Raw genomic sequence first — 20,668 nt, forward strand, 5'->3', positions numbered from 1 at the left:
ATGAAAAGAAATGCTAGGAAAGGTGGCCAAGCCATACCAGATTTTAATCTGTATTATAAAGCAGCAATCATCAAAACTACTTGGTATTGGCTGAGGAATAGAGTAGTGGATCAATGGAATAGATTGGGTACACTGAGGCTCAGTAGCCAATGACCATAGTAATCTACTGTTTGATAAACCCAAAGACCCCAGTTTTGGGGATAAGAACACACTATTTGACAAAACCTGCTAGGAAAACTCGAACAAAGTATGGCAGAAATCGGGCATAGACCAATATCTAACACCATACGCCAAAATAAAGTTGAAATGGGTGCATGATCTAGGTATAAAGTCTGATACTGTAAGCAATCTGGGAGAGCAAGGGATAGTTTACCTGTCAGATCTATGGAGAGGCAAAGACTTCATGACGAAACAAGAGTAAGAGAACATTATAAAATGCAAAATGGATAATTTTGACTACATTAAATTAAGAACTTCTGTACAAATAAAACCAATGTTACCAAGATTAAGAGGGAAGTGGAAAATTGGGAAAGAATTTTTACAACCAGTGTCTCTGATAAAGGCCTCATTTCTAAAATATACAAAGAATTGAGTCAAATCTGTATGAATACAAGGAGTGTAAATTTAAAGATCTTCCCTGCCCCTAGGCTAAAGTGTACCTGGAACCTGGGGTGGGAGGCTTGTTTTTCAGTAGATACTTCTTGATTGGCCAGTGAGTCAATAAGGTTGTTAACATTCTCTGAGCCAGGAGAAGGCTATATAAGCCCTGATGTGTAGCTTTGTTTTGGGGCTCACTTTGAGAAGTGTTCTGTGATTTGATCTGGATTCTGGGAAGCCGCTGTCCAGAGCCCCCTGGCTCTGAAAAACCCAGATGTTGATTGGGTATGGATGTAATGGTCGGACAGTTTGAAATCTGTCTACTTGATCTGTTTCTGTCTTGATAATTCTGTCTGTATATTCTGAAGTTTGGGGTGCTGACCTCTTTCCCCTGAACTACCGTGTTTCCCTGATAATAAGACACTATCTTATTATTTTTTTTGGACAGAAAAACACCAGAGGGCTTATTTTCAGGGGAGGGCTTATTTTAATGAACATTGACAGCAATTTTAATAAACAGGTAAATGTGAACAAAAAAACGTATCTTTATTCAATAAGCAAATCACTGGGGAAGAACAGGATGACACGCTCATTGCTGCAGCTCTGAATGGATGCAGCTTGGAGCGCGGCGTACGTTTCACGGGGGGTGGGGGGGCGGTGCATACAGAGGGTACCGTAATGTAGCGACAGTAGCAATCTCAATAGGGCTTATTTTCGGGGGAGGGCTTATTTTAGAGGAATCTTACAAGTAAGGGGAGGGCTTATTTTCGGGATAGGTCTTATTATCAGGGAAACACGGTAGGTAAACGATACATGTTTGACTGATTAAAGTAAGCTTGTTAACCCATTTTGAGTTGCTTTCCTTTATCAAAGCAGATCCAAGAACCTGTATTGGCAGCAAACCCTGAGGACTCTTGGGGTGCTTGCTGCTACAAGGCCTCATTTCTAAAATATATAAAGAATTGAGTCAAATCTCTAAGAATACAAGCCACTCTCCAATTGATAAATGGTCAAAGGATATGAACAGGCAGTTCTCAGAAGATGAAATTGAAGATATCTATAAGCATACAAAAAAATGTTCTAAATTGCTATTGATTAGAGAAACGCAATTCAAAACAACTCTGAGGCACCACATCTCACCAGCCAGATGGGCTAAGATGACAAAACAGGAAAATGATAAATGCTGGAAAGAATGTGGAAAAATTGGAACACTAATGCATTGTTGGTGGAGTTGTGAATTGATCCAACCATTCTGGAGAGCAATCTGGAACTATGCCCAAAGGGCTATAAATAAGTGCATACCCTTTGACCCAGCAATACTATTTCTACGGTTATATCCCAAAGAGAACAGAAAAGTGGGAGGACCCATATATACAAAAATATTTATAGTGGCTCTTTTTGTGGTAGCAAAGAATTGGAAATCAAGGGGATGCCCATCAATTGGGGAATGGCTGAATAAGTTGTGTTATATGAATGTAATGGAAGACTACTGTGCTATAAGAAATGAGGAGCAGACGGACTTCATAATAACCTGGAGAGACATATATAAACTGATGATGAGTGAGAGAAGAACCAGAACTTTTCACACAATTACAGACACATCATATCTATGACAACTAACTTCAATAGACTGGGCTCTTCTCAGCAATGTAAGGTTTATAAGACAACTCCAAAAGACTCATAATCGAAAGAGATATCCAGATCAAAAGAAAGAGATGTGGAGTCTGAATGCAGATTGAAATAAACTACTTGCTCTGTTTCTTTTTCTTGTTTTGTTTCCTCTTTCCCACTGATCATTCCATCAGTTATAATCCTTCTTTACAACCCAACTAATGATTAATGTGAAGATATCTGTAAATTCTATATTTGAGTGCATGCTGCCATGATGGTGGGGGGGGGGGGGGGAAGAAGGGGGAGAAAAATTGAAACTCAAGGGACTGTGGAACTGATTGTTGTAAACTAAAAGTAAATAAACAAATCAATTAACAAAAAGAAGACTATGTCAATGGCACCCCTTTGTTTCTCTTTTAGGGTTTGATTCTTCTTTCACAGTATGATAAACACAGTGGAAATGTGTTTATCATGATTATACATGTATAAGCTATATCAGATTGCTAGTGGTCTTGGGGACAGAGAAAAGGAGAAAAATGTGGAACTCAAAATTTTATAAAAATGAATGTTGAAAACTACCTTTATATGTAATTGGAAAAAATAAAATACTATTAAGTGGGGAAAAATAACTGGGGAAAAAAAATGACAAGCAGGATGGTTTCAGAAAAACCTGTTAAAACTTAAGTGAACCAATGCAAAATGAAGTGAACAGAACCAGGAGAACATTCTATACAGAAACAGCAATATCATAATGATGATCAACTGTGAAAGACTTAGCTACTCTAATCAATACAATTATCCAAGATAATTTTAAAGGACCCATGATGAAAAATGCTCTCCGGCTCGAGAGAGATCTGAACTCTGAGTGCAGACTGAAGCATACTTTTTTCACTTTCTTTATGTTTTGTGCTTTTTATTGTTTCTTTCCCCCCAACACGGCTAAAGTGGAAATGTTTTTGCATGGCTTTATTCGTATAACTGATATCATTGCTTACTTTTTTTTTTTTTAACAGGGGGAAGGCAACACAAGGTAATTGGGGTTAAGTGACTTGCCCAAGGTCACACAGCTAGTAAGTGTGTCAAGTGTCTGACGCTGGATTTGAATTCAGGTCCTTCTGACTCGAGGGCCAGTGCTCTGATTCACTGTGCCACCTAGCTGCCCCTCATTGCTTACTTTCTCAATGGGTGGAGGAGGGAATGGAGTAAGGACAGAATTTGGAACTCAAAATTTAAAAATAAAAGAATGTCAAAAAGAAATACAAAAAGAAATAAGAGTTAAAAAAGAAAGTTCTACTTTTCAATCTAATTTCTTTTTTAATAGTATCATTTAAAAGTTTTATTTCTTTTTTAAACCATCCCAAGTTTCTTGCTATAGTTCTAGGATTTCTAGGGAATCTGCAGAATTTACTATCTTGTTCTCTTTTTTGTTAAGAGTTTTGGCTCAAGGGGTGGCCAGGTAGCACAGCGAATAAGAGCACCGGCCCCAGTGTCGGGATGACCTGGGAATCGAATCCGGGCTCAGACACTTAGCACCCACCTAGAAATATCTGGCCGTGTAACCTTGAGCAAGTTACTTAACCCCAATTGCTTAAAAAAAAAAAAGTTTTGGCTCAAACTCCTTTATAGAAACTCTTAATCTGGGGCCCATGAATTATTAGGGGTTTTGGGTTTTTTTTGTAATTCTATTTTTATTTTATGCATTTAAGAACATTGTTTTGAGGGAGTCAAGACGGCGGAATAGAAACAGGACTTCTGAGCAGCTCTCACTCCCACCTCTTCCAATTCATGTAAAAAATTACTCAAAACAAACTTTGGAGCTACAGAACCCACAATATGACAGAGAGAAGCTAACTTCCTGCTGAAGACAGCTGGACAGGCCAGCAGGAAGGGGCTGGGGAAGCTGAGCCCAGCCCTGTATGAGCAGGAGGTTTTAGCCTCAGGGCAGCCTGACCAGCCACTGGCTGGAGGGACTTCAGATCACCAGCAGCTATGGTGGTTTCCAGAATTATCAATCCATAAATGCTAAGGACAAAGTGAGAGGTTAGGGCAGTGTGAATTTTGGGATACAGGAGTACAGGAGTGCAGTTTGGCCTTTACCCCCCTGGAGGGAGAAGTGTCTGAGGCGCTTCAGCCATGCAGCTGCTGTCACGTGTAAGGGTGGGTGACAAGGGAGGAAGGAAAAGAATCTGGAATTCAAAGTTTTAAAATCAAATGTTTAAAAATATATATATTATTATTATACATGTAACTGGGAAATAAGATATATAGGCACTGGGGCATAGAGATCCACTATGCCGTACTGGAAAGCCGGAGGGGGTATGGGAGAAGATATGGGAAAGAGCAGATTGGGAGAGGGGATATTCAGTGGGATTGCTGTTTTGGGTGGTGGGTAGGGGAAAAATGGGGAGAAAATTTGTAACTCAAAATCTTGTGTTAATGAATGATGTAAACTAAAAAAATATAAAAGAGGAAAAAAAGGAACATTATTTTGAGAAGAGGTCCATAGACTTTACCAGACTGCTGGAGGGGTTCAGGACATGAAAAAAGGTGAAGGTTAAACAAAAATATGATTCCTTTCATGAAGAAATTCTTATTTTTTCTCATCTTTACAAGCTTAGAAGACAGGCTAACAACAAGCCCCTTCCCTTTTCAGTACATTTATTTCATTCTTAGCTTTCTTCAATCCCAAGGACATAGGAGTTCAGCTGGGTTATTGCATAGTACAAACTCCATTAGGAAGACTCTTCTTCTTAACCATTTCTGAACTATGGCATCTCTATCCTGTACTGAATTCAATATTACACACCCAACCTCCATCCTATGGCTGGGCACAGGGTGAAAGGGGAAGAAGTATGATTTTCCACTTCTTTTGGAGCATGGGGCTGGGTCCAGAGAATATCAAGGATGTAGGGAAGGAGGGAACTCAACAGAGTTGCTGTCCTAAGGGAATAGACTAGATGCAGGAGTAGGGAACCTGTGGCCTTGAGGACACATGTGGTCTTCTAGCCCCTCAAGTGCAGTCTTTTGATTGAGTCCAAGTTTTACAGAACAAATCTTTTTATTAAGGAGGTTTGTTCTGAGAAATTTGGATTCAATCAAAGGGCCACACTTGAGGATCTAGAGGGCCACAGGTTCCCCACCCCTGGACTAGAGGCTATCATAGCCCACAGCTTGACACACAAGCTCATCAGGTGGCTCTGGCCGAACCCAGAATGCTGGGTGAACTTGGGGTAAGAAGGACCTTTAGACATTTTGATTATGGGCTGTCATTCCAGAGGGTTTTTACCTGGAGTGGACGTGCTTTCATCTTCTCCTTGTTGAAACAACTAAGAAAGCATGCTTTTGGAGTATGTCTTTTTTTAAGGTTGTTGGAGTAGGAGAGTGATGTTGAAAACAACTAGTAAAACTGTAATGCTGTTATAATGATCAACTATGAAAAACTTAGTTACTCTGATCAAAACAATCCAAAGAGCCCCCAATGAAAAATGCTCTCCACTCCTGAGAGAGAAGTGATTGACTCTGGATGTAGACTGAAGCATACTTTTTTCACTTTCTTTGCGTTTCTTGTGTTTGTTTTTTTTTTTTTAAGCAATTAGGGTTAAGTAACTTGCTCAAGGTTACATGACCAGTTATTTTGTGTGGGTGGTATCTGAGGCTGGGACCGATCCTGGGTCTCCCGACTCTGGGGCTGGTGCTCTTACTCACTGCACCACCTGGCCGCCTCTCTTGTGTTTTCTTTTGCAACATGGCTAATATGGAAATGTTTTGTATGACTTGACATGCATATTGACATGTCACATATTGGTTGTCTTCTCAAGAGGCAGGGGAGGGGCAAGAAGGAGGAGAGAACTGGGATTCAAAAATTAAAAAAATTAATGTTAATTTTTTTTTTAAATGTAATTGGGAAAAACTTTTTAAAAATTTAAAAATATAAAAAACTACTAATTCAACTTGCTAATTGGGTGGCCTCTGAATACAGAGAGATTTGGGAGTCTTCTAATGAGAGAACTAATAATGTGGGAAGGGATGGGATCACCAATGGAAAAAATATTTAGGATGACTTAGGACTTGAGGAACACTTCTAATTAGGGAGGCAGAAGAAGGGGATGAACAGAAGGAAGAATGGTGAGACAGGAAAGGGGAAGATCCAGAAGAGGAGAGAACAGTGTCTTGAGAATCAAGAAGACAGGATCTAGGAGGATAAAGTAAATTTCAGGACCAAATACTATAGAAAGATCAAAGATAAGGACTGAGAAAAGGCCACCAGAGTTAGTAACTAAGTTCACTTTTAACCCTGAAGAGACTAATTTTAATAAAGTGGTCAGGCTAGCCCAGTCCAAGGGGTTGAGAAGTGAAAAGGCAGGGAAGTGAAGGTGGAGAAGGCAGACTACTCTTTCTATACATAAGCATGAAAAGGATGATAGATAATGATTAATGACATGAAAGAATGGCAGTCTCAAGGGAAAAGGTTTTTTTTAACAACAGAAAAACATGAGGAAGTTTGTAGGAAGTAGGGAAGAAGCCGCCTGAGAACAGTGAAGTTGAAAATGACAGAGAATACTCAATAAAGCAAATTTGTTTTTTTATAAAGCAGGGTGTGGGAGGACCAAGAGATCAAGCAGAGGGATCAGTTTTGACAAGGAAAGACTTTCTCTTCTGAGACTAGAGCAAAGTAGGGAAAAATGGGTGAAGATAAAGAAGTTTTGAAGTGTGGAAAATGGGAGCTAGATGGATAGAGTGGAGAGTGGACAGAGCACTAGAACTAGAAACAGGAAGACCTGAGTTTGAACCTAATCTCAGACACTGAACTCACTAGCTGCAAGCCACTTAACCTCTGCCTCAGTTTCCTCATCTATGAAAGGAGATAATAGCATCTAACTTCCAGGACTGTTTTGAGGACAATGTGTACATTGTTTTGTAATCTTAAAGAGCAAGATAAATGCTAGCTCTTATTCTTATTATGGAAGATGAGGATGACAAAAGTCTCAATTTCGTGAAGTAATAAACAAGGGCATCTACTGAAATGAGTAGGGGCAGGGAGTGTGCATGTGTAGAGGATTTAAAATCTTAAGGAAAGAGGAGGTTTGACCCAACCATTGTGGAGAATGTGGATCAGAGATGTACAGTAACAAGTGCTCAATTGCTATCTAACGATAGCATGAATATGTACTGGACCCAGTCTACTAAGGGTAGCTAGATGGTGTAAGGATAGCATGCTCAGCCTGCAGTGAGGAAAACCCAGGTTCAAATTTAGCCTCAGATACTTGCTAGCTTTGTGACCCTAGGCAAGTCACTTAATTTCTGTCTGCCTCAGATTCTCCTTCTGTAAAATAAGGATAATAGTAGCACCTACATCCACTGTCCACTGTTACTGTGAAGATCAAATGAGGTAATTGTAAAGCACTTATTGCCTGGCACACAGTAAGTGCTACATAAATGTTAACCATTATTATTATTGTTATTATTATTATTACTGTGTCATTCTGTACCTTTGCTCAAGAGGGTTCAATGATTCAGGAATAGGAACAGAGAAGGTAGACAATACAGGGGAGGGTTATAGGAGTTGAAGCTGACAGACTTGGGGATCAAGGTGCTCAGTTACCCAACATTCAATCACCAAAGATGAAAGCAAATGTTAGGATGAAGAAGGAATAATGTAAGACAGGTGGGTAATGAACTCATAAAGGAAGGAGGGAGAATGCCTCAAAGATTAGTAGAAGACATCAGTAAGGATCTGGATAAGGTGAGAAAGTCAGAATACCTTGCTTTAGTGGGTTTTTAAAAAAATTTAAGTCTTTCTATTATTCTTTTGTACATAATGATTTTTTTTTTGCCAATGATTAAGTTCTCCTTAATAAAAAAAATTTTAAACCTCAACCCTACACATTTCTCCTTACTGAAATTCAATGCATCCTTCAAGTTCAAATGCTGCCTCCCTCATGAAGTCTTTCCGGAATTCCTATAGTTGGAAATGATTTTCAGAAGACTTCCTACAATATTGTTAGCACTTCCCTAGGGCACTTATTGAACTATTTTGTTCCACAACTGTGTGTGATATCCTACTAGAGTACAAACTCAATCAATAACCTTTAATTAAGAGCCAACTATGTTATCAGGAACTGTGCTAGGGGCCAGGGATACAAAGACAGAAATTATACAATTCTTGACCTTCAGAAGTTAACATTCCAGCAGGGAGGACAAGACACACACATATTCTGTATAGGTATATACAGAATAAATGACAAGGCTATTTGGGGGGAAGGTACCCGCAGCCAGAGTGAAGAGGAAAAGCCTAGAGTTTAAACCTAGTTTTTATGGATAACTTTTGTTTTCACATAACTTTCATTCCTGAATATCCTCTTACTCTCACAAAAAGAAAGCTGCCTTGTAACAAATATTTAAAAATAAAAAAAGGCCAAATCAACTAGCACATCAACTTATGTCTGTGATAGTTCATGCCCACAGTCTCCTACCTCTGCCAAGAAAACAGGAAGATGCACAGTATCAGCTCTTCCCCAAAACCAAGTATCAGTTTGACTCACTACCTTGCTTTAGCTGTGGCCTTGGCTTACTCAACAGCAAAATGATGCCAGAGGAGGCACTGGCTCTTGAGTCGGGGCTCAGCGATAGCACTTTTTTGCACATGAAGTGACGGATCAAGGGAGGAAGACTCTTTTGCTTTGCTTTCAAGGACATTCTCCTTTTTTCCCTCCGGGCCCAGCCTGTGTCTTCCCCACTCACCTTTAGGTGTTTCACACACAGCTTACAACAGAAAAGCTCATGCTGTTTCCTCATGTGCTGCTCTAAGTCAACAAAGAGACTGAAAGGTCGCTGTTCTGGACACTGGGGACATTCATGTTGGAGCAACTTCCTAAAAGGAAAACCAGCACCTGTGTCACTGCTTACACTAAATAAGAAATGGGGGAAGGGGAGAAGGGCTAAGAGGAGGGAAGGGAAAGTTGCTTTATACAAATCATAACAATGTCCTAACAATCTTAGATTGAAGTCAATGGAACTAGAAGAGACCTTAAAGGTCACCTAATCTTGTCCTTTCATTTTCGAAATGGGGAATCTTAAATTATGTCTACACAGATGAGGTTTTCATTGTGTTCAAGATAAGGGGGAAAACAGAACAGGGACTGGAAATAGCCCTTTATTATATGAGGACATGATCCGGATTTTAGTTAAGTGAGAAGAGGATATTTTTTAAAACCCACTTATTGCTTTACTTATTAATATGAGAGAATTAGGAGTTAGGAGGCCTAGATTCAGTCCCAACTCTGCCACTGTCACTTTGGGCAAGCTGTGTACCCTCTCTGGATCTCAGTTTTGTCATTTGTACAGTGTTACACAACCTATCTCACAGGATTATAGGTATGAGAAAGTGAAAGTGAATATGTATGTAATTTGAAAAATTATAAAATGCCACAGAATATGAGGGACTTTAGAAATTCTAAAGGAGCAAGGAATTTTCATCTCACCTGTATAAAGCATAAACCTTTCCATCTGCAAAATAGATGTCGTATTTTTTCTCATACTGCAATTGGTGAATCGGGATTGTTGCAAATGCTGGAAGCTTCTTCCCAAAGACCACCTGAAAATCACACAGTAGCATGATTATGAAACAAAGACTTATATGCTACACAACAAGTTTGAGAACAAATTGTTCTATGAAGTATGAGTTTTTATTCTGAAATAAAATTTAATTCATTATAAGTCAGAGAGTGAGATTTAACCCTAACCTAGATATCTCCTTATCTAGAGAGGTTCAGAGGTAGCACAGTAATTCCCCATAATAGTGAGGGGGAGGCTTCTGGAATCTTGCCAAAAGAACTTCTTTCCTGGAATAAAAAATGACAGGAATCCCCCCTCCCCCAATTTCCTCTCTTTTCTCTTCCTAGCTCAGTCACTTGATAATACCTCAAGGCCTCCTATCAAAGCACTGCAATTCCCAACCCAAATCTAAAAAGGAACTAAAAATGTTACCAATCATAAAGTGCTAGGCTTTTATCTGTTTGGTTTTGGGGTTTTTTTGCTTTTTGGAGGGGGGGAAGGCAGAGCAATTGGGGTTAAGTGACTTGCCCAAGGTCATGTGGCTAAGTAAGTGGTAAGTGTCTGAGGCCAGATTTGAACTCAGGTCCTTCTGATTCCAGGGTCAGTGCTCTATTCACTGGGCCACCTAGCTGCCCCTACCGGTATCTGGTTTTGATTCCTGCCCAGAGAGTTGGAATAACAGATCCATCCACATATTTTTTTCTTTCCTACTTATAATGTGCATTAGAGAGAAAGCAGAGGACAGAGCACAGCCACCTAACCCATCTACCTGAAGAACTGAATTTTAAGTATGAACTGAAGCCATACTGCTTTCATCAGTGCCTGACCTGCCAACTTGCTATACAACTGTTGAAATAAAGAATTTTTTTTAAAAAGGGTTTGGAAAAAGCAGTTCAGTAAAATTAGTAAATTCAAAACAACCAAGTATGACAGTATAGAGAATATTTCACATCTATAGTCTCCCACCTCTGCAATACTGGTTTCAAAGAATCCTGTTTCTCCGTGTTTTGTCCCTTTGTTTTTCCTACTTATGTTTATTTCTATATCTTAAGAATCTGGTGGGCCAGAGCCAGGTCCTTGTAAGTAACTTTTATATGGTACCTAGCAAGGTGACTGCATCATTGAAGACTCAATGAATAGGAGATAATTCAATCCAATCTGACAAATACGTATTTATTTTGTGCAGAGCCTTGTGCTCAGAGTTTGGTACAAAGACAAATAAAGCAAGCCCCTCATGGGACTTAAAATCCAGCAGGGAAGAAAAGACAAGTCACAAGTAACAGGAAAGAACTTAAGACAGGCACAGAGAAGGTTAAATAACCTAGAGTGACCATGGAAAAGGAACAAAAGTTCAGTTCCTTCCAAGTGGGAAGTGCCTGGCACTCACGCCTCATCAGTACCCACTGCCCCTCAGATCAGAGGATGATCTTTAGAGGATGAACTCTTCTACTTCTATGTAAGGAGGGGGATAAGGGCTGACATCTCTTCAGACAGTTTCTCATTTTCCACTTGACTGTCCTCATTTTGGACTTTCCTGGCTTCTCTACTCCCTCCCTTTTCACTTGTGTGTGTGTGTGCTTTCTTGCCCCATTAGAATGAAAGCTCTATGAGGACAAGGCCCACCTTTCTTTCTTTATATCTGTATTCCCAACATTCAGCATAGCCTGGCACTTAGCAGGTGCTTAATAAATGTTTATTGATTATAACTAGGAATCCAAACAAAAGAAATGGGAGAAAGATAAAGGATAAAGGCATTGTAGAATAACAGAGGAGACACTCCCTCCTATTCTTCCCACCTCCATTTATTAAGTGCCTACAATGTATCAGGCACTGTGCTAAGGGCTTTACAGAGATGATCTTATCTGATTCTCAACCCTACAATGCAGTTGCTATTATTATGATACCAATTTTACATTTAAGAAAACTGAGATCATCTTCGGTGCAGGTGAGGTGCTTTCCAACACACAAAACCAGGGAAGAATACTACTACCTGCCTCACTAGTTTTTGGAAAAGGGGGGGATGTGTTGGAGGCTCAATGTGATCAAATCAGAACACCAATGAGTTATACTACATAGTGGCTCTAGGGTATTAGAATTGTGACTCTTTAAAGCATTAGTGATCTAACTGACTTAGAGTGTAGCTCTTTACTGTTGCACAACTCTATGAATACCTTGCCTTCTCCAAGAAGAATCTGACTTTCCACATCCTTAGACAATGGTATACAGGAGTAACTGTCCCCAATATCAGCATATAAGGCTGCCCAAACAGAGCTCTCTAGGGAAAAGCTGGAATCCAGACACACCCAAAAGTCTCAGTACCCTAAATGTCCATTTCCACTGAGGGTACAGGGGGAGGGGGGACACAATGGGAAGACAATCAAACAGCATACATGTGTGGCTGCAAAGTGGAGTCTTTTTGATGAGAGCTGCTATCTAGTTACATTATTTTCATTAAATAAATTATTATAAAGGTCAAAAAAATACACAACCGTAACAAAAATTAGAACTATCCGAAAATAAGATATTAACATATAAACAATAGCTTATTTCATATCTCCTCCTTATCTCTTTTTACCTTTTGCAATCAGTATATAAACAAGTCAAGTTTATAGCCTTAGTCCTAGCTACTTTAAGATAAGAGACTTCTGGCCCTGAAGGAATTTACAAAGCAGTAGGGCACATCAGACACATACAGAAATAAGTACAAGTGGTGGCTAGGTGGCACAGTGAATACAGCACTGGCCCTGGAATCAGGAGGACCTGAGTTCAAATCCAGCCTCAGATACATAACACAGAACTAGTTATGTGCCCTTAGGCAAGTCACTTAACCCCAATTGCCCTACCTTCCCCCCTCCAAAGAGCAAAAAAAAAAAGAAAGAAAAAGAGAAATAAGTATAAGACAGATTGAAATGGAAATGTAAAGGAAAATCTCAGAAAGGACATGAAAAATTGGGGGAGAGACTGCCATCCAGGAGATCAAAAAGAACTTATGGAGAAGACAACTCACTTATTAGTCCATGAAGTTTTAGGAAAAGACTGGAGGGTAGAGAGCGGGAGTAATCCAAACAAGGGCAAGCCCAGCAAAGAGAACATGGGATGGTGAATAATCCAATCTGGTAAGAACAAAAGATATATAAAGAAGAGCAGAATGAGTAGTGCAAGATAGACTGGAATGTAAGTTGGAGGCAAAATATGGAGGGCTCTTGAAGACCATGCTAGGAATATGAAAAATTTTCTATGAACCAATGTTAGAAATAATTATGTTCAAAATCCACCTCAGATACTTATTATTAGCTTTGCCACCTTAGGCAAATCATTTAACTTCTCTGAGCCCTCAAGTTTCCTCAATCTGTAATTAGCCAACTAGCATTTATTAAGAAGACAGACAAAAAGGAAACAATCTCTCTCAGGTAACTTAGCAGAGGAGACAATATGTCACACATATATATTATGCATGTTAAATGTATGCAAAATAATACAAAGTAATTCAAAGGTAGAGGCACTAAAAGAGGAATCAAGAAAAGGTTCATTTAGAAAGAGGTGGCCCTAGGGCAGGTAGGTGGTGCAGTGATGTGCAGGAGGACTGGAAGTCAAATTCAGCCTCAGACACTTACTAGCTATGAGACCCTGGGCAAGTCACTTTATCCAGACTGAGAGGGAGAGAGAGAGGGAGAAAGGGAAGGAGGGGAGAGAGAGAGAAAGAAAGAGAGAGAGAGAGAGAGAGGTGGTTCTTTTTATTTTTTTAAAAGCAATTGGGGTTAAGTAACTTGCTCAAGGTTACACAGCCAGTTATTTCTGGGTGAGAGAGGTGGTTCTTGACATAAATTCTGAAAGAAGCTAAGGATTCTAAGAAAAAGTAGAGAATATATTTCAGGCCTGGAGGACAGGACAGCCTATGCAAAGGAGAAAAAGGCAGGCAATGGAATATCCTGTGGTAGAAGTAGGAAGCAGGCCAGCCCAAGAAGAAGAATAACACCTAATAAAGCTGGGGCCACATTGTCAAGGGTTTTTAAAAATGACAGAGGAATTTAGATTTGACCCTGGAGGTAGTAACAAGTAGACATCAGAGTTTACTGAGTAGGGAAGTGTCATGATCAGACTTGTGCCTTAGGAAAATCACTGGCAGCTATGTGAAGGATGGATTAGAGCAGGGATCTGATGCAGGGAGACCAGTTGGGAGCCTATTACAACAGTCCAGGCAAGAGGAATAGTGGCCATGTGAGTCTCAAGAGAAGGGAATGTAAGAGATTGTATAGAGGTAAACATCAGTAAGACTTGGAAGTGAGGAGTCATGGGTGACACCAAGGATGTGAAACTGGGAAATCAGAAGGATGAGGATAGCCTCAACAGAAGATAGAAGGCTAGAAGAGGAATAGGTGTGGGAAGAAGGAGAAGCAGCTCTGTTTTGGACATGCTGAGTTTGAGATGCTGACAGCACAGCCAGTTCAAATTGTTTAAGCAGTTCAGTTGGTGAGGTAGGGACTGGAGCTCAGGAAGAGAAACTTCAGCCCTTCTGACAAAGATGATAAGTGAAGTGATGGGAGCTGATGAAGTCACTGAGAGGGTAGTGAGAGAAGAGAAGAGGGCCTGGGATGGAACCTTGGGGCAAGCGCAGAGTTATCAAGCAGGAGATAGAAGATGAGCTAGCAAAGGAAACGATGAGAGTAGTCAGAAAAGGAGGGAACCAAGAGGCAATAGTGTCCTTTAGACTTAAGAGAAGGTATTCCACAGTGAATGCTGCTGAAAAGTCAAGAAGAGGGGCAGCTAGGTAGCACCAAGAATAGAGCACCGACCCAGGAGTCAGGAGGACCTGAGTTCAAATCTAGCCTCAGGCACTTGACACTTACTAGCAGTGTGACCTTGGGCAAGTCACTTAACCCCAACTGCCTTGCCTCCCCCTTCTAAAAAAAAAGTCAAGAAGGATGACGCCTGGTAAAAGATCATCAGAGTTCACTGGCAACTTGAAGAAGGATATGTTGAGTTGAGTGACAGTCAAAGGACTGAGAAGTGAAAGGAAATCTATATCACTATCATAACTATTAGTATTTTAATCTATAAAATGGAAATAGCAGTACTTACATCACAGAACTGTTATAAGGATTAAATAAGATAATATACCTACCGATCTTAGCAAATCTTAAAAGTATTCTCTAAATCTTAGCTGCTATAGGCAAATGGGAAGCCCCAGAAGGTTTTTGAGCTGGAGAGTGATGGAACAGAATGGTACATTAGCAAGATTAATCTGGCAGCTGGGTAAATTCGATGAGCCCTGGGGTGAGTGGAGTGAGTGATGGAATAAATCTTGAGGGGGGGCTTTTCTCCTCAATTTATTTCAATACTGTCCCCAAGAAGTGAGTGTACCATTCTGCCTCAGGCAATGGCTAGCACGGATAGCAAAACTTTATCTCAAAGGTGTCAATGAAGAGTGACCAAAATCCGCTGGATTACTACTAATCACATTTTCCCTCTTCCCCAGACTGGGAAGGCTTCCCATTTCTCCCTTCCTCTAGGAATCCCTTCCTCAATTGCTCACCAATACAGGGACCCCCAAAGGGCTGTCAGGTAGAAACACACTTTCAGTTTTTCCCTTGCGTCTTACTCAGAATAGACTTTTTACTTTCTTACTTAGATCTAGTTAAGGAGAGGCCCCCATTTGGACAAACGCACCTATTCAACCAGTTTCATGAATGAAATGAATAATTACCAACTCAAGAAACTGACAACCAACCACTTTCCATCAGTTCTCCAATCATCCACATTCTTTACATTCTTATTCCAGGTCCCCAGGGGGCACATTTCCAATCCTCCCCCAGGCCCAGCAGAACTCCAAGGAACTAAACTTTTATTCAAATGTAAGGATGCACAGACCTGCTCCAGCCCAGAGCTCAAAACCTCCAGGACCGAGTGAATAAAGAACTCCAGAAGGTGAAGAACTTAATCCCCTCCTTCCCCTAGCAGGTAAATTTGGTGACTGTGCTTTCCAACATCTCTCCCCACAGCACTGTCATTTAACAACCTGTCCAGTGTCTTCAGGCTACCATTCTTTGCTTTCCAGCATTGCCAGCAAGAACTGTCAACTCCTCCTTCTTCCTCATCTCACTCAGGGAAGATACTGAGGCTCCATTCTTTTTACTCCTTTACACAGCAGTCTTTTTTACCTTGTACCTTACTTACCCATCCTTCTTCCTCTTATCTCTACCATTCCTAAACTTGGGCTCTCAGGAGTTCAGACCTCGGTCCTCTGCCCTTTTATTCTGTACCCTCAGTCATTCCTATGGCTACCACCAGCTGTCTCAATTTCTAGATCGACAACTTCTGACTCTAAAGTATCTCTCTGATCCTGATACCACCTCTGTATTCTGGACTCATATTTCTTGCTGTCAAAACCTAACCATTTGGATATCCTGTCATTACCTCAAATTACGCATATTAAAGACTGAAGAGTTGACCTTTAAGGTCCCTTCCAATTCTTACTCTATGATTTTTAGTCTCAAATTTTCCTCCACCCCAAAGCCATCTATGTGCTAAAGGAATGTTCTAAAAGAAAGCGGATTAATCTTAAGAGCAGTAATATAAAACAAAGTCAGGAAACTGAATATATTGGTGGTAAAATCACTGACCATATTCCAAGGTTAAAAATGTACCTTTATCATAGGATAGGCTACTACTTCCTCCAACTAGCATGCAGAAGGGAGATGGGACTTTTGTAGTTGATTGTGAGTTCCTATAGAGCAGTAATTACATATTTCCTAAGTCAATCAACACTTATGCCTAGGTAAAGGGAAGAAAGTGCAGAAAAGTGAAGACACAGTTTAGCTCCTAATAAAGAGCTCTGCTCAATCAATGGTGATAACTACTGTTGCCTTTATCATTAAAATGCCATCTTCTTCTGGTTTTCCTCCTGATTTCTGGTCCTTGGACTCATCTATTTCCTGCACCAGAACCTGGCCCCTAGCACCTACATTATCAATTCAGTCACCAGAAAAAAAGGCATCTTCTCCTTGCTCTTCAGAATCACCACCATTCAACTCAAATGGTATTTCTGCCCAAGAAATGTCTTCAATATGCTTTAGTCTTATATAGTTCTTATTTTCCCAAGACGCCTAGCCTAGGGCTAGACCACAGTTGACATCCAGTACATATTTGTCAGTTGAATTGATGACATTGTTTAAAAATAGGGCTCTCACTCCATATGCACCAAAATATTTATAGCATAACTTTTTGTGGTAGTAAAGAACTGGAAATACAATACATGCCTATCCACTGGGTAATTGCTGAAGGAAGTATGGTACATGTGCTGTAAGAAACAACAAATATGATGAATAAAGAGATGCATGGAAAGCCATATAAACAACCTGGAAATGAAACAGAACTTGAAAAAACAATATACATAAAGACTGCAACAATATAAATGAGAAGAACAAAACCAACAGAAATTAAATGCTATGAAATTATAATGAACTAGGCTGGTCCCAAAAGGATATTGGAAGTTACTTATAATGAATTCTTTGCAGAGGTGGAAGGATGTGGATGTACAACACAGCACAAATATCAGACTTTTTTCAACATGTTGGTTTTGATGAACTTTTTTTTGTTCTTTGTTATAAAGAATGTATCTCTGGTAGGGGTTAGTAACAAGGATACAGTGGGAAATGAAAGTGATATAAACACAAGAGGAACAGAGAAGCACTCTTTCAAAATTCTGATATGAAACTTTAACTTTAAAAAAAAAAAGACTACATTCTCATTTTTAAGAAATATATTCACTAGAATAATATAAATAGCAGATTTTTGGCTTTTCACAAAGTCTGCCTAAGAGAGACAGACGGCCAAAAGATCATCACATTATGAAACTTACTATAATCACAAAAATGCACGTAAACATTTTACATGGAAGGAATTCTTCCACTGGAAAAGAAGCTAGTACAACAGCATATTCATTTCTTACAATTTTCAAAGTTCATCCAGAGCTTTTAAACAACACTGAGACCACTACTCTCACCTTTAGACTTTAAGACAAATATTTTGCCACCAAAGAGCATAAGAATCTTTATTTTAATCTTTGTAATTAATGTGGGAGCAGAGAGGAATCATTTCCAAAGTGACTTCAGGGCAGGGTAAAGAAAAACATTCTAAATTCTTAGCTCCTTATTTATAATCTTTTAGTTCTACAATTCTACTTTCTCTCTCTGCATCCTAATATTGTCCTCTCCAGACTGAGAGATGAGTTAGAGGCTGATCACCCAAACTGGGCATTTCCAGGCCTCCTTCTCTCCTGTTGTCATCTCAGTAATCTAATTAATTTTTTTTTTAGACCTGTGAACAGCCAGCCCAAGAAAGATCTGGCAGCTGGGATGGTAGAAATTTAAGTCTTGCCATTAGTTCCCTTAACTCTGTCCTCATCATCATTAATAAAAGAACCTCCTTTTGTACTTGAAACTTCAGAGATGCTGACCAAAAATCACCTTAAAACTTGAACATTTTTTTCAGACACAAAGTCAAATAAAAGTCTGGTGCCATGAGTATCTTTTGCCTAGACACAGCAATGGTTGAGCTTCTAAAGAAGTCAAACAGGGTGGCACTAACAAAAAACTTGCAGGAGTACTCACATAATGCTCATATTTTGTATATGAAAATGGCCTAGAGAATGGAGTTCATCAAAACTACAACTCTGAGAGGAAAAAAACAAGCCAAGTAAAGAACACAGAGAATAGGAGTAGAACAGAGAGATCAAAACTAACCAAAATGACAAGCACAAATAACTGTAGTGCTTGGAGGTGGTGGAGGGAGAGAGCAGAGAGGGATTTTCACATAAAGCACAAAAGAGGGAAGGGTCTTTGGAAAGTTATGATTAAAATGAAGCTACTTAGTGGTAGCTAAGGCTATCCTGAAGCACTATTATTCGAATATCTACTTGCTACAAAGATTGGAAGGTCCAGCAAAAATTAGGAAACCGTCTCATGCTAATCAAATACCCTGTGTCCCATCCGACCCCCAAAACTTCATATGCTGACACACAAGGGTTTGCACAATATAGTAATATGTACAGAATTACTAGATACAACATATGGAACAGGAAAATACAAATCTACTACATGATACCATCCCCCAAATATGGAAAATCTTGTATTTGAGAATTTTGGCCTGAGAAGCAGCCAGCAAAACTGGACTTCTCTCTCACATTCTTGCCATCCCCTCTTAAATATCCCTGTCCTACTTCCTGCCTCTAACGGACTCCTTCTCCAGAAGTCCCTTCCTTCCTATAAGACCCAACTCAGGTCTAATCTCCCTCCTCCATCTTCCTAAAAGTGATCTCTCCTTGGGGCCGCTAGGTGGCGCAGTGACCTGGGTTCAAATTCGGCCCCAAACACTTGACACAGCCTCCTGACCTTGGGCAAGTCACTTAACCTCAAATTGCCCTGCCTTCCCCCCCTCCAAAAAGCAAAAAAAAAAAAAAAAAAAAGACTTCTTCCTGAAATTTCTCCTGTACCTATCTTTTCTTTGCACCTATCACTCTCCTTTGAAGCATAGTTATTTGTGTCTAAGTTTTTCACTCCTATATGATTGTAAGTTTCTTGGAAGCAAGGTCTGTAGCACACATATCTTTTTATCACCTGAACCTAGCAGAGAACTTTGCACATAGCAGGAACTTAACATGTTGTTTTAGCAAGAAGCAGAACCTGGTTAGAAAAGGTTGAAATGACAATTCTATCCTAACACCTTGTTGTATGAGATGTTTCCCCATAGGACTTTACAAAGGACAGCTCCTTTACCAAAGGTTCCCAATGAAGGTTCCTAAGGATTCGACTATAATCTTTATTCAGATAATTCCCATATGTACATATCCAGACATCACCTCTCTCTTGAGGTCCAGGTCTCATATTTCCAAATGCCTGCTGAATATCTCCACCTATATATTCCATAGTCATCTCAAATTTAACATGCCCCAAAAACTCTTATCTTTTTCCCTAAACCTATCTCTCCTCCTAACTCCCCTGTATGTCGGATAAGGGCACCACCTTCTTCTAGTAATCCAATTTTACAGCCTCAGAGACATCTTCAAAACCATATATCCCCTACATCCAGTTGCTAAGTGTTGTTTTTTTCTTTTTTTGCTTTTTGGAGGGGGGAAGGTAGGGCAATTGAGGTTAAGTGACTTGCCTAAAGTCACATGGATAGTTTTTTGTGTTAAGTGTCTGCGGCTGGATTTGAACTCAGGTCCTCCTGACTCCAGGGTTGGTGCTCTATTCACTGTGCCACCTAGCTGCCCCTAAGTATTGTTTTTCCTATCTCCTCAACTCCTCTGAAATCAGTTTCTTCCTCTAGTCACATAACTATCTTAGTCTAAGGCTTTTATCACCTCACCTGGACAACTGCAACAGCCTCCTGATTGGTCTCCCTTCTTCTCTTCCCTCTTCAATGCATCCTTATGCAATTGCCAAATTTATATTCCTAAATCACAGGCAGAACCATATTATTCCTCTCTGTTTAAGAAACATAACTGATTCCCCTTGGTATTAAGGATAGAGCATTCCGAGCTCATATTGGTCTGATCGGCCATAGTAGGACAAACTGAAACTTGACTTTAGCATAGTGATGTCATTTTGGTCCTCTTGGAAAACGGAAGAACAACCACCAAGGATAAGATACAAACTCTTCCCTTTAGCACTTAAAGTCCTTCTGATTTTGCTCTGGCCCATCTTTCTTAAAAGGCTGATAACACATCATTCTGGTTTACAGACACAAAGCTTCAGTCAAATGAGCCTTCTTGCTAAGTCAGGTCATTCTATCTTCCTACCTCCAAACCTTAGCACAGGCTATCCCCATGCCTAGAATGTTCTCTCTTTTCACCCATGATTTTTGATACCCCCCCCACTCCCCTTCTCCAGTTCCCCCAATTGTTAAA

The 20,668-nt window shown here is 39.9% G+C and overlaps 1 protein-coding gene across 2 annotated transcripts in view; it reads right to left on the bottom strand.

The window, feature by feature from the left end:
* The window catches only part of ZNF598 (zinc finger protein 598, E3 ubiquitin ligase), a 35,297-nt gene that overhangs the window by 12,947 nt on the left and 1,682 nt on the right, over positions 1–20,668 (bottom strand). For both annotated transcript variants that reach the window (XM_069062807.1, XM_069062802.1), the window contains exons 2-3: positions 9,690–9,802; positions 8,950–9,079 (exon numbers count right to left, since the gene is read on the bottom strand). In XM_069062807.1, coding sequence (XP_068918908.1) covers positions 8,950–9,079; positions 9,690–9,802 — 243 coding nt within the window. The remainder of the gene's footprint in view (positions 1–8,949; positions 9,080–9,689; positions 9,803–20,668) is intronic.

This window comes from Petaurus breviceps, unplaced genomic scaffold (assembly GCF_028583685.1).
Source record: "Petaurus breviceps papuanus isolate PSGF00001 unplaced genomic scaffold, PetGlider_PUasm1.0 138, whole genome shotgun sequence".
NCBI classification, from domain to species: Eukaryota; Metazoa; Chordata; class Mammalia; order Diprotodontia; family Petauridae; genus Petaurus; species Petaurus breviceps.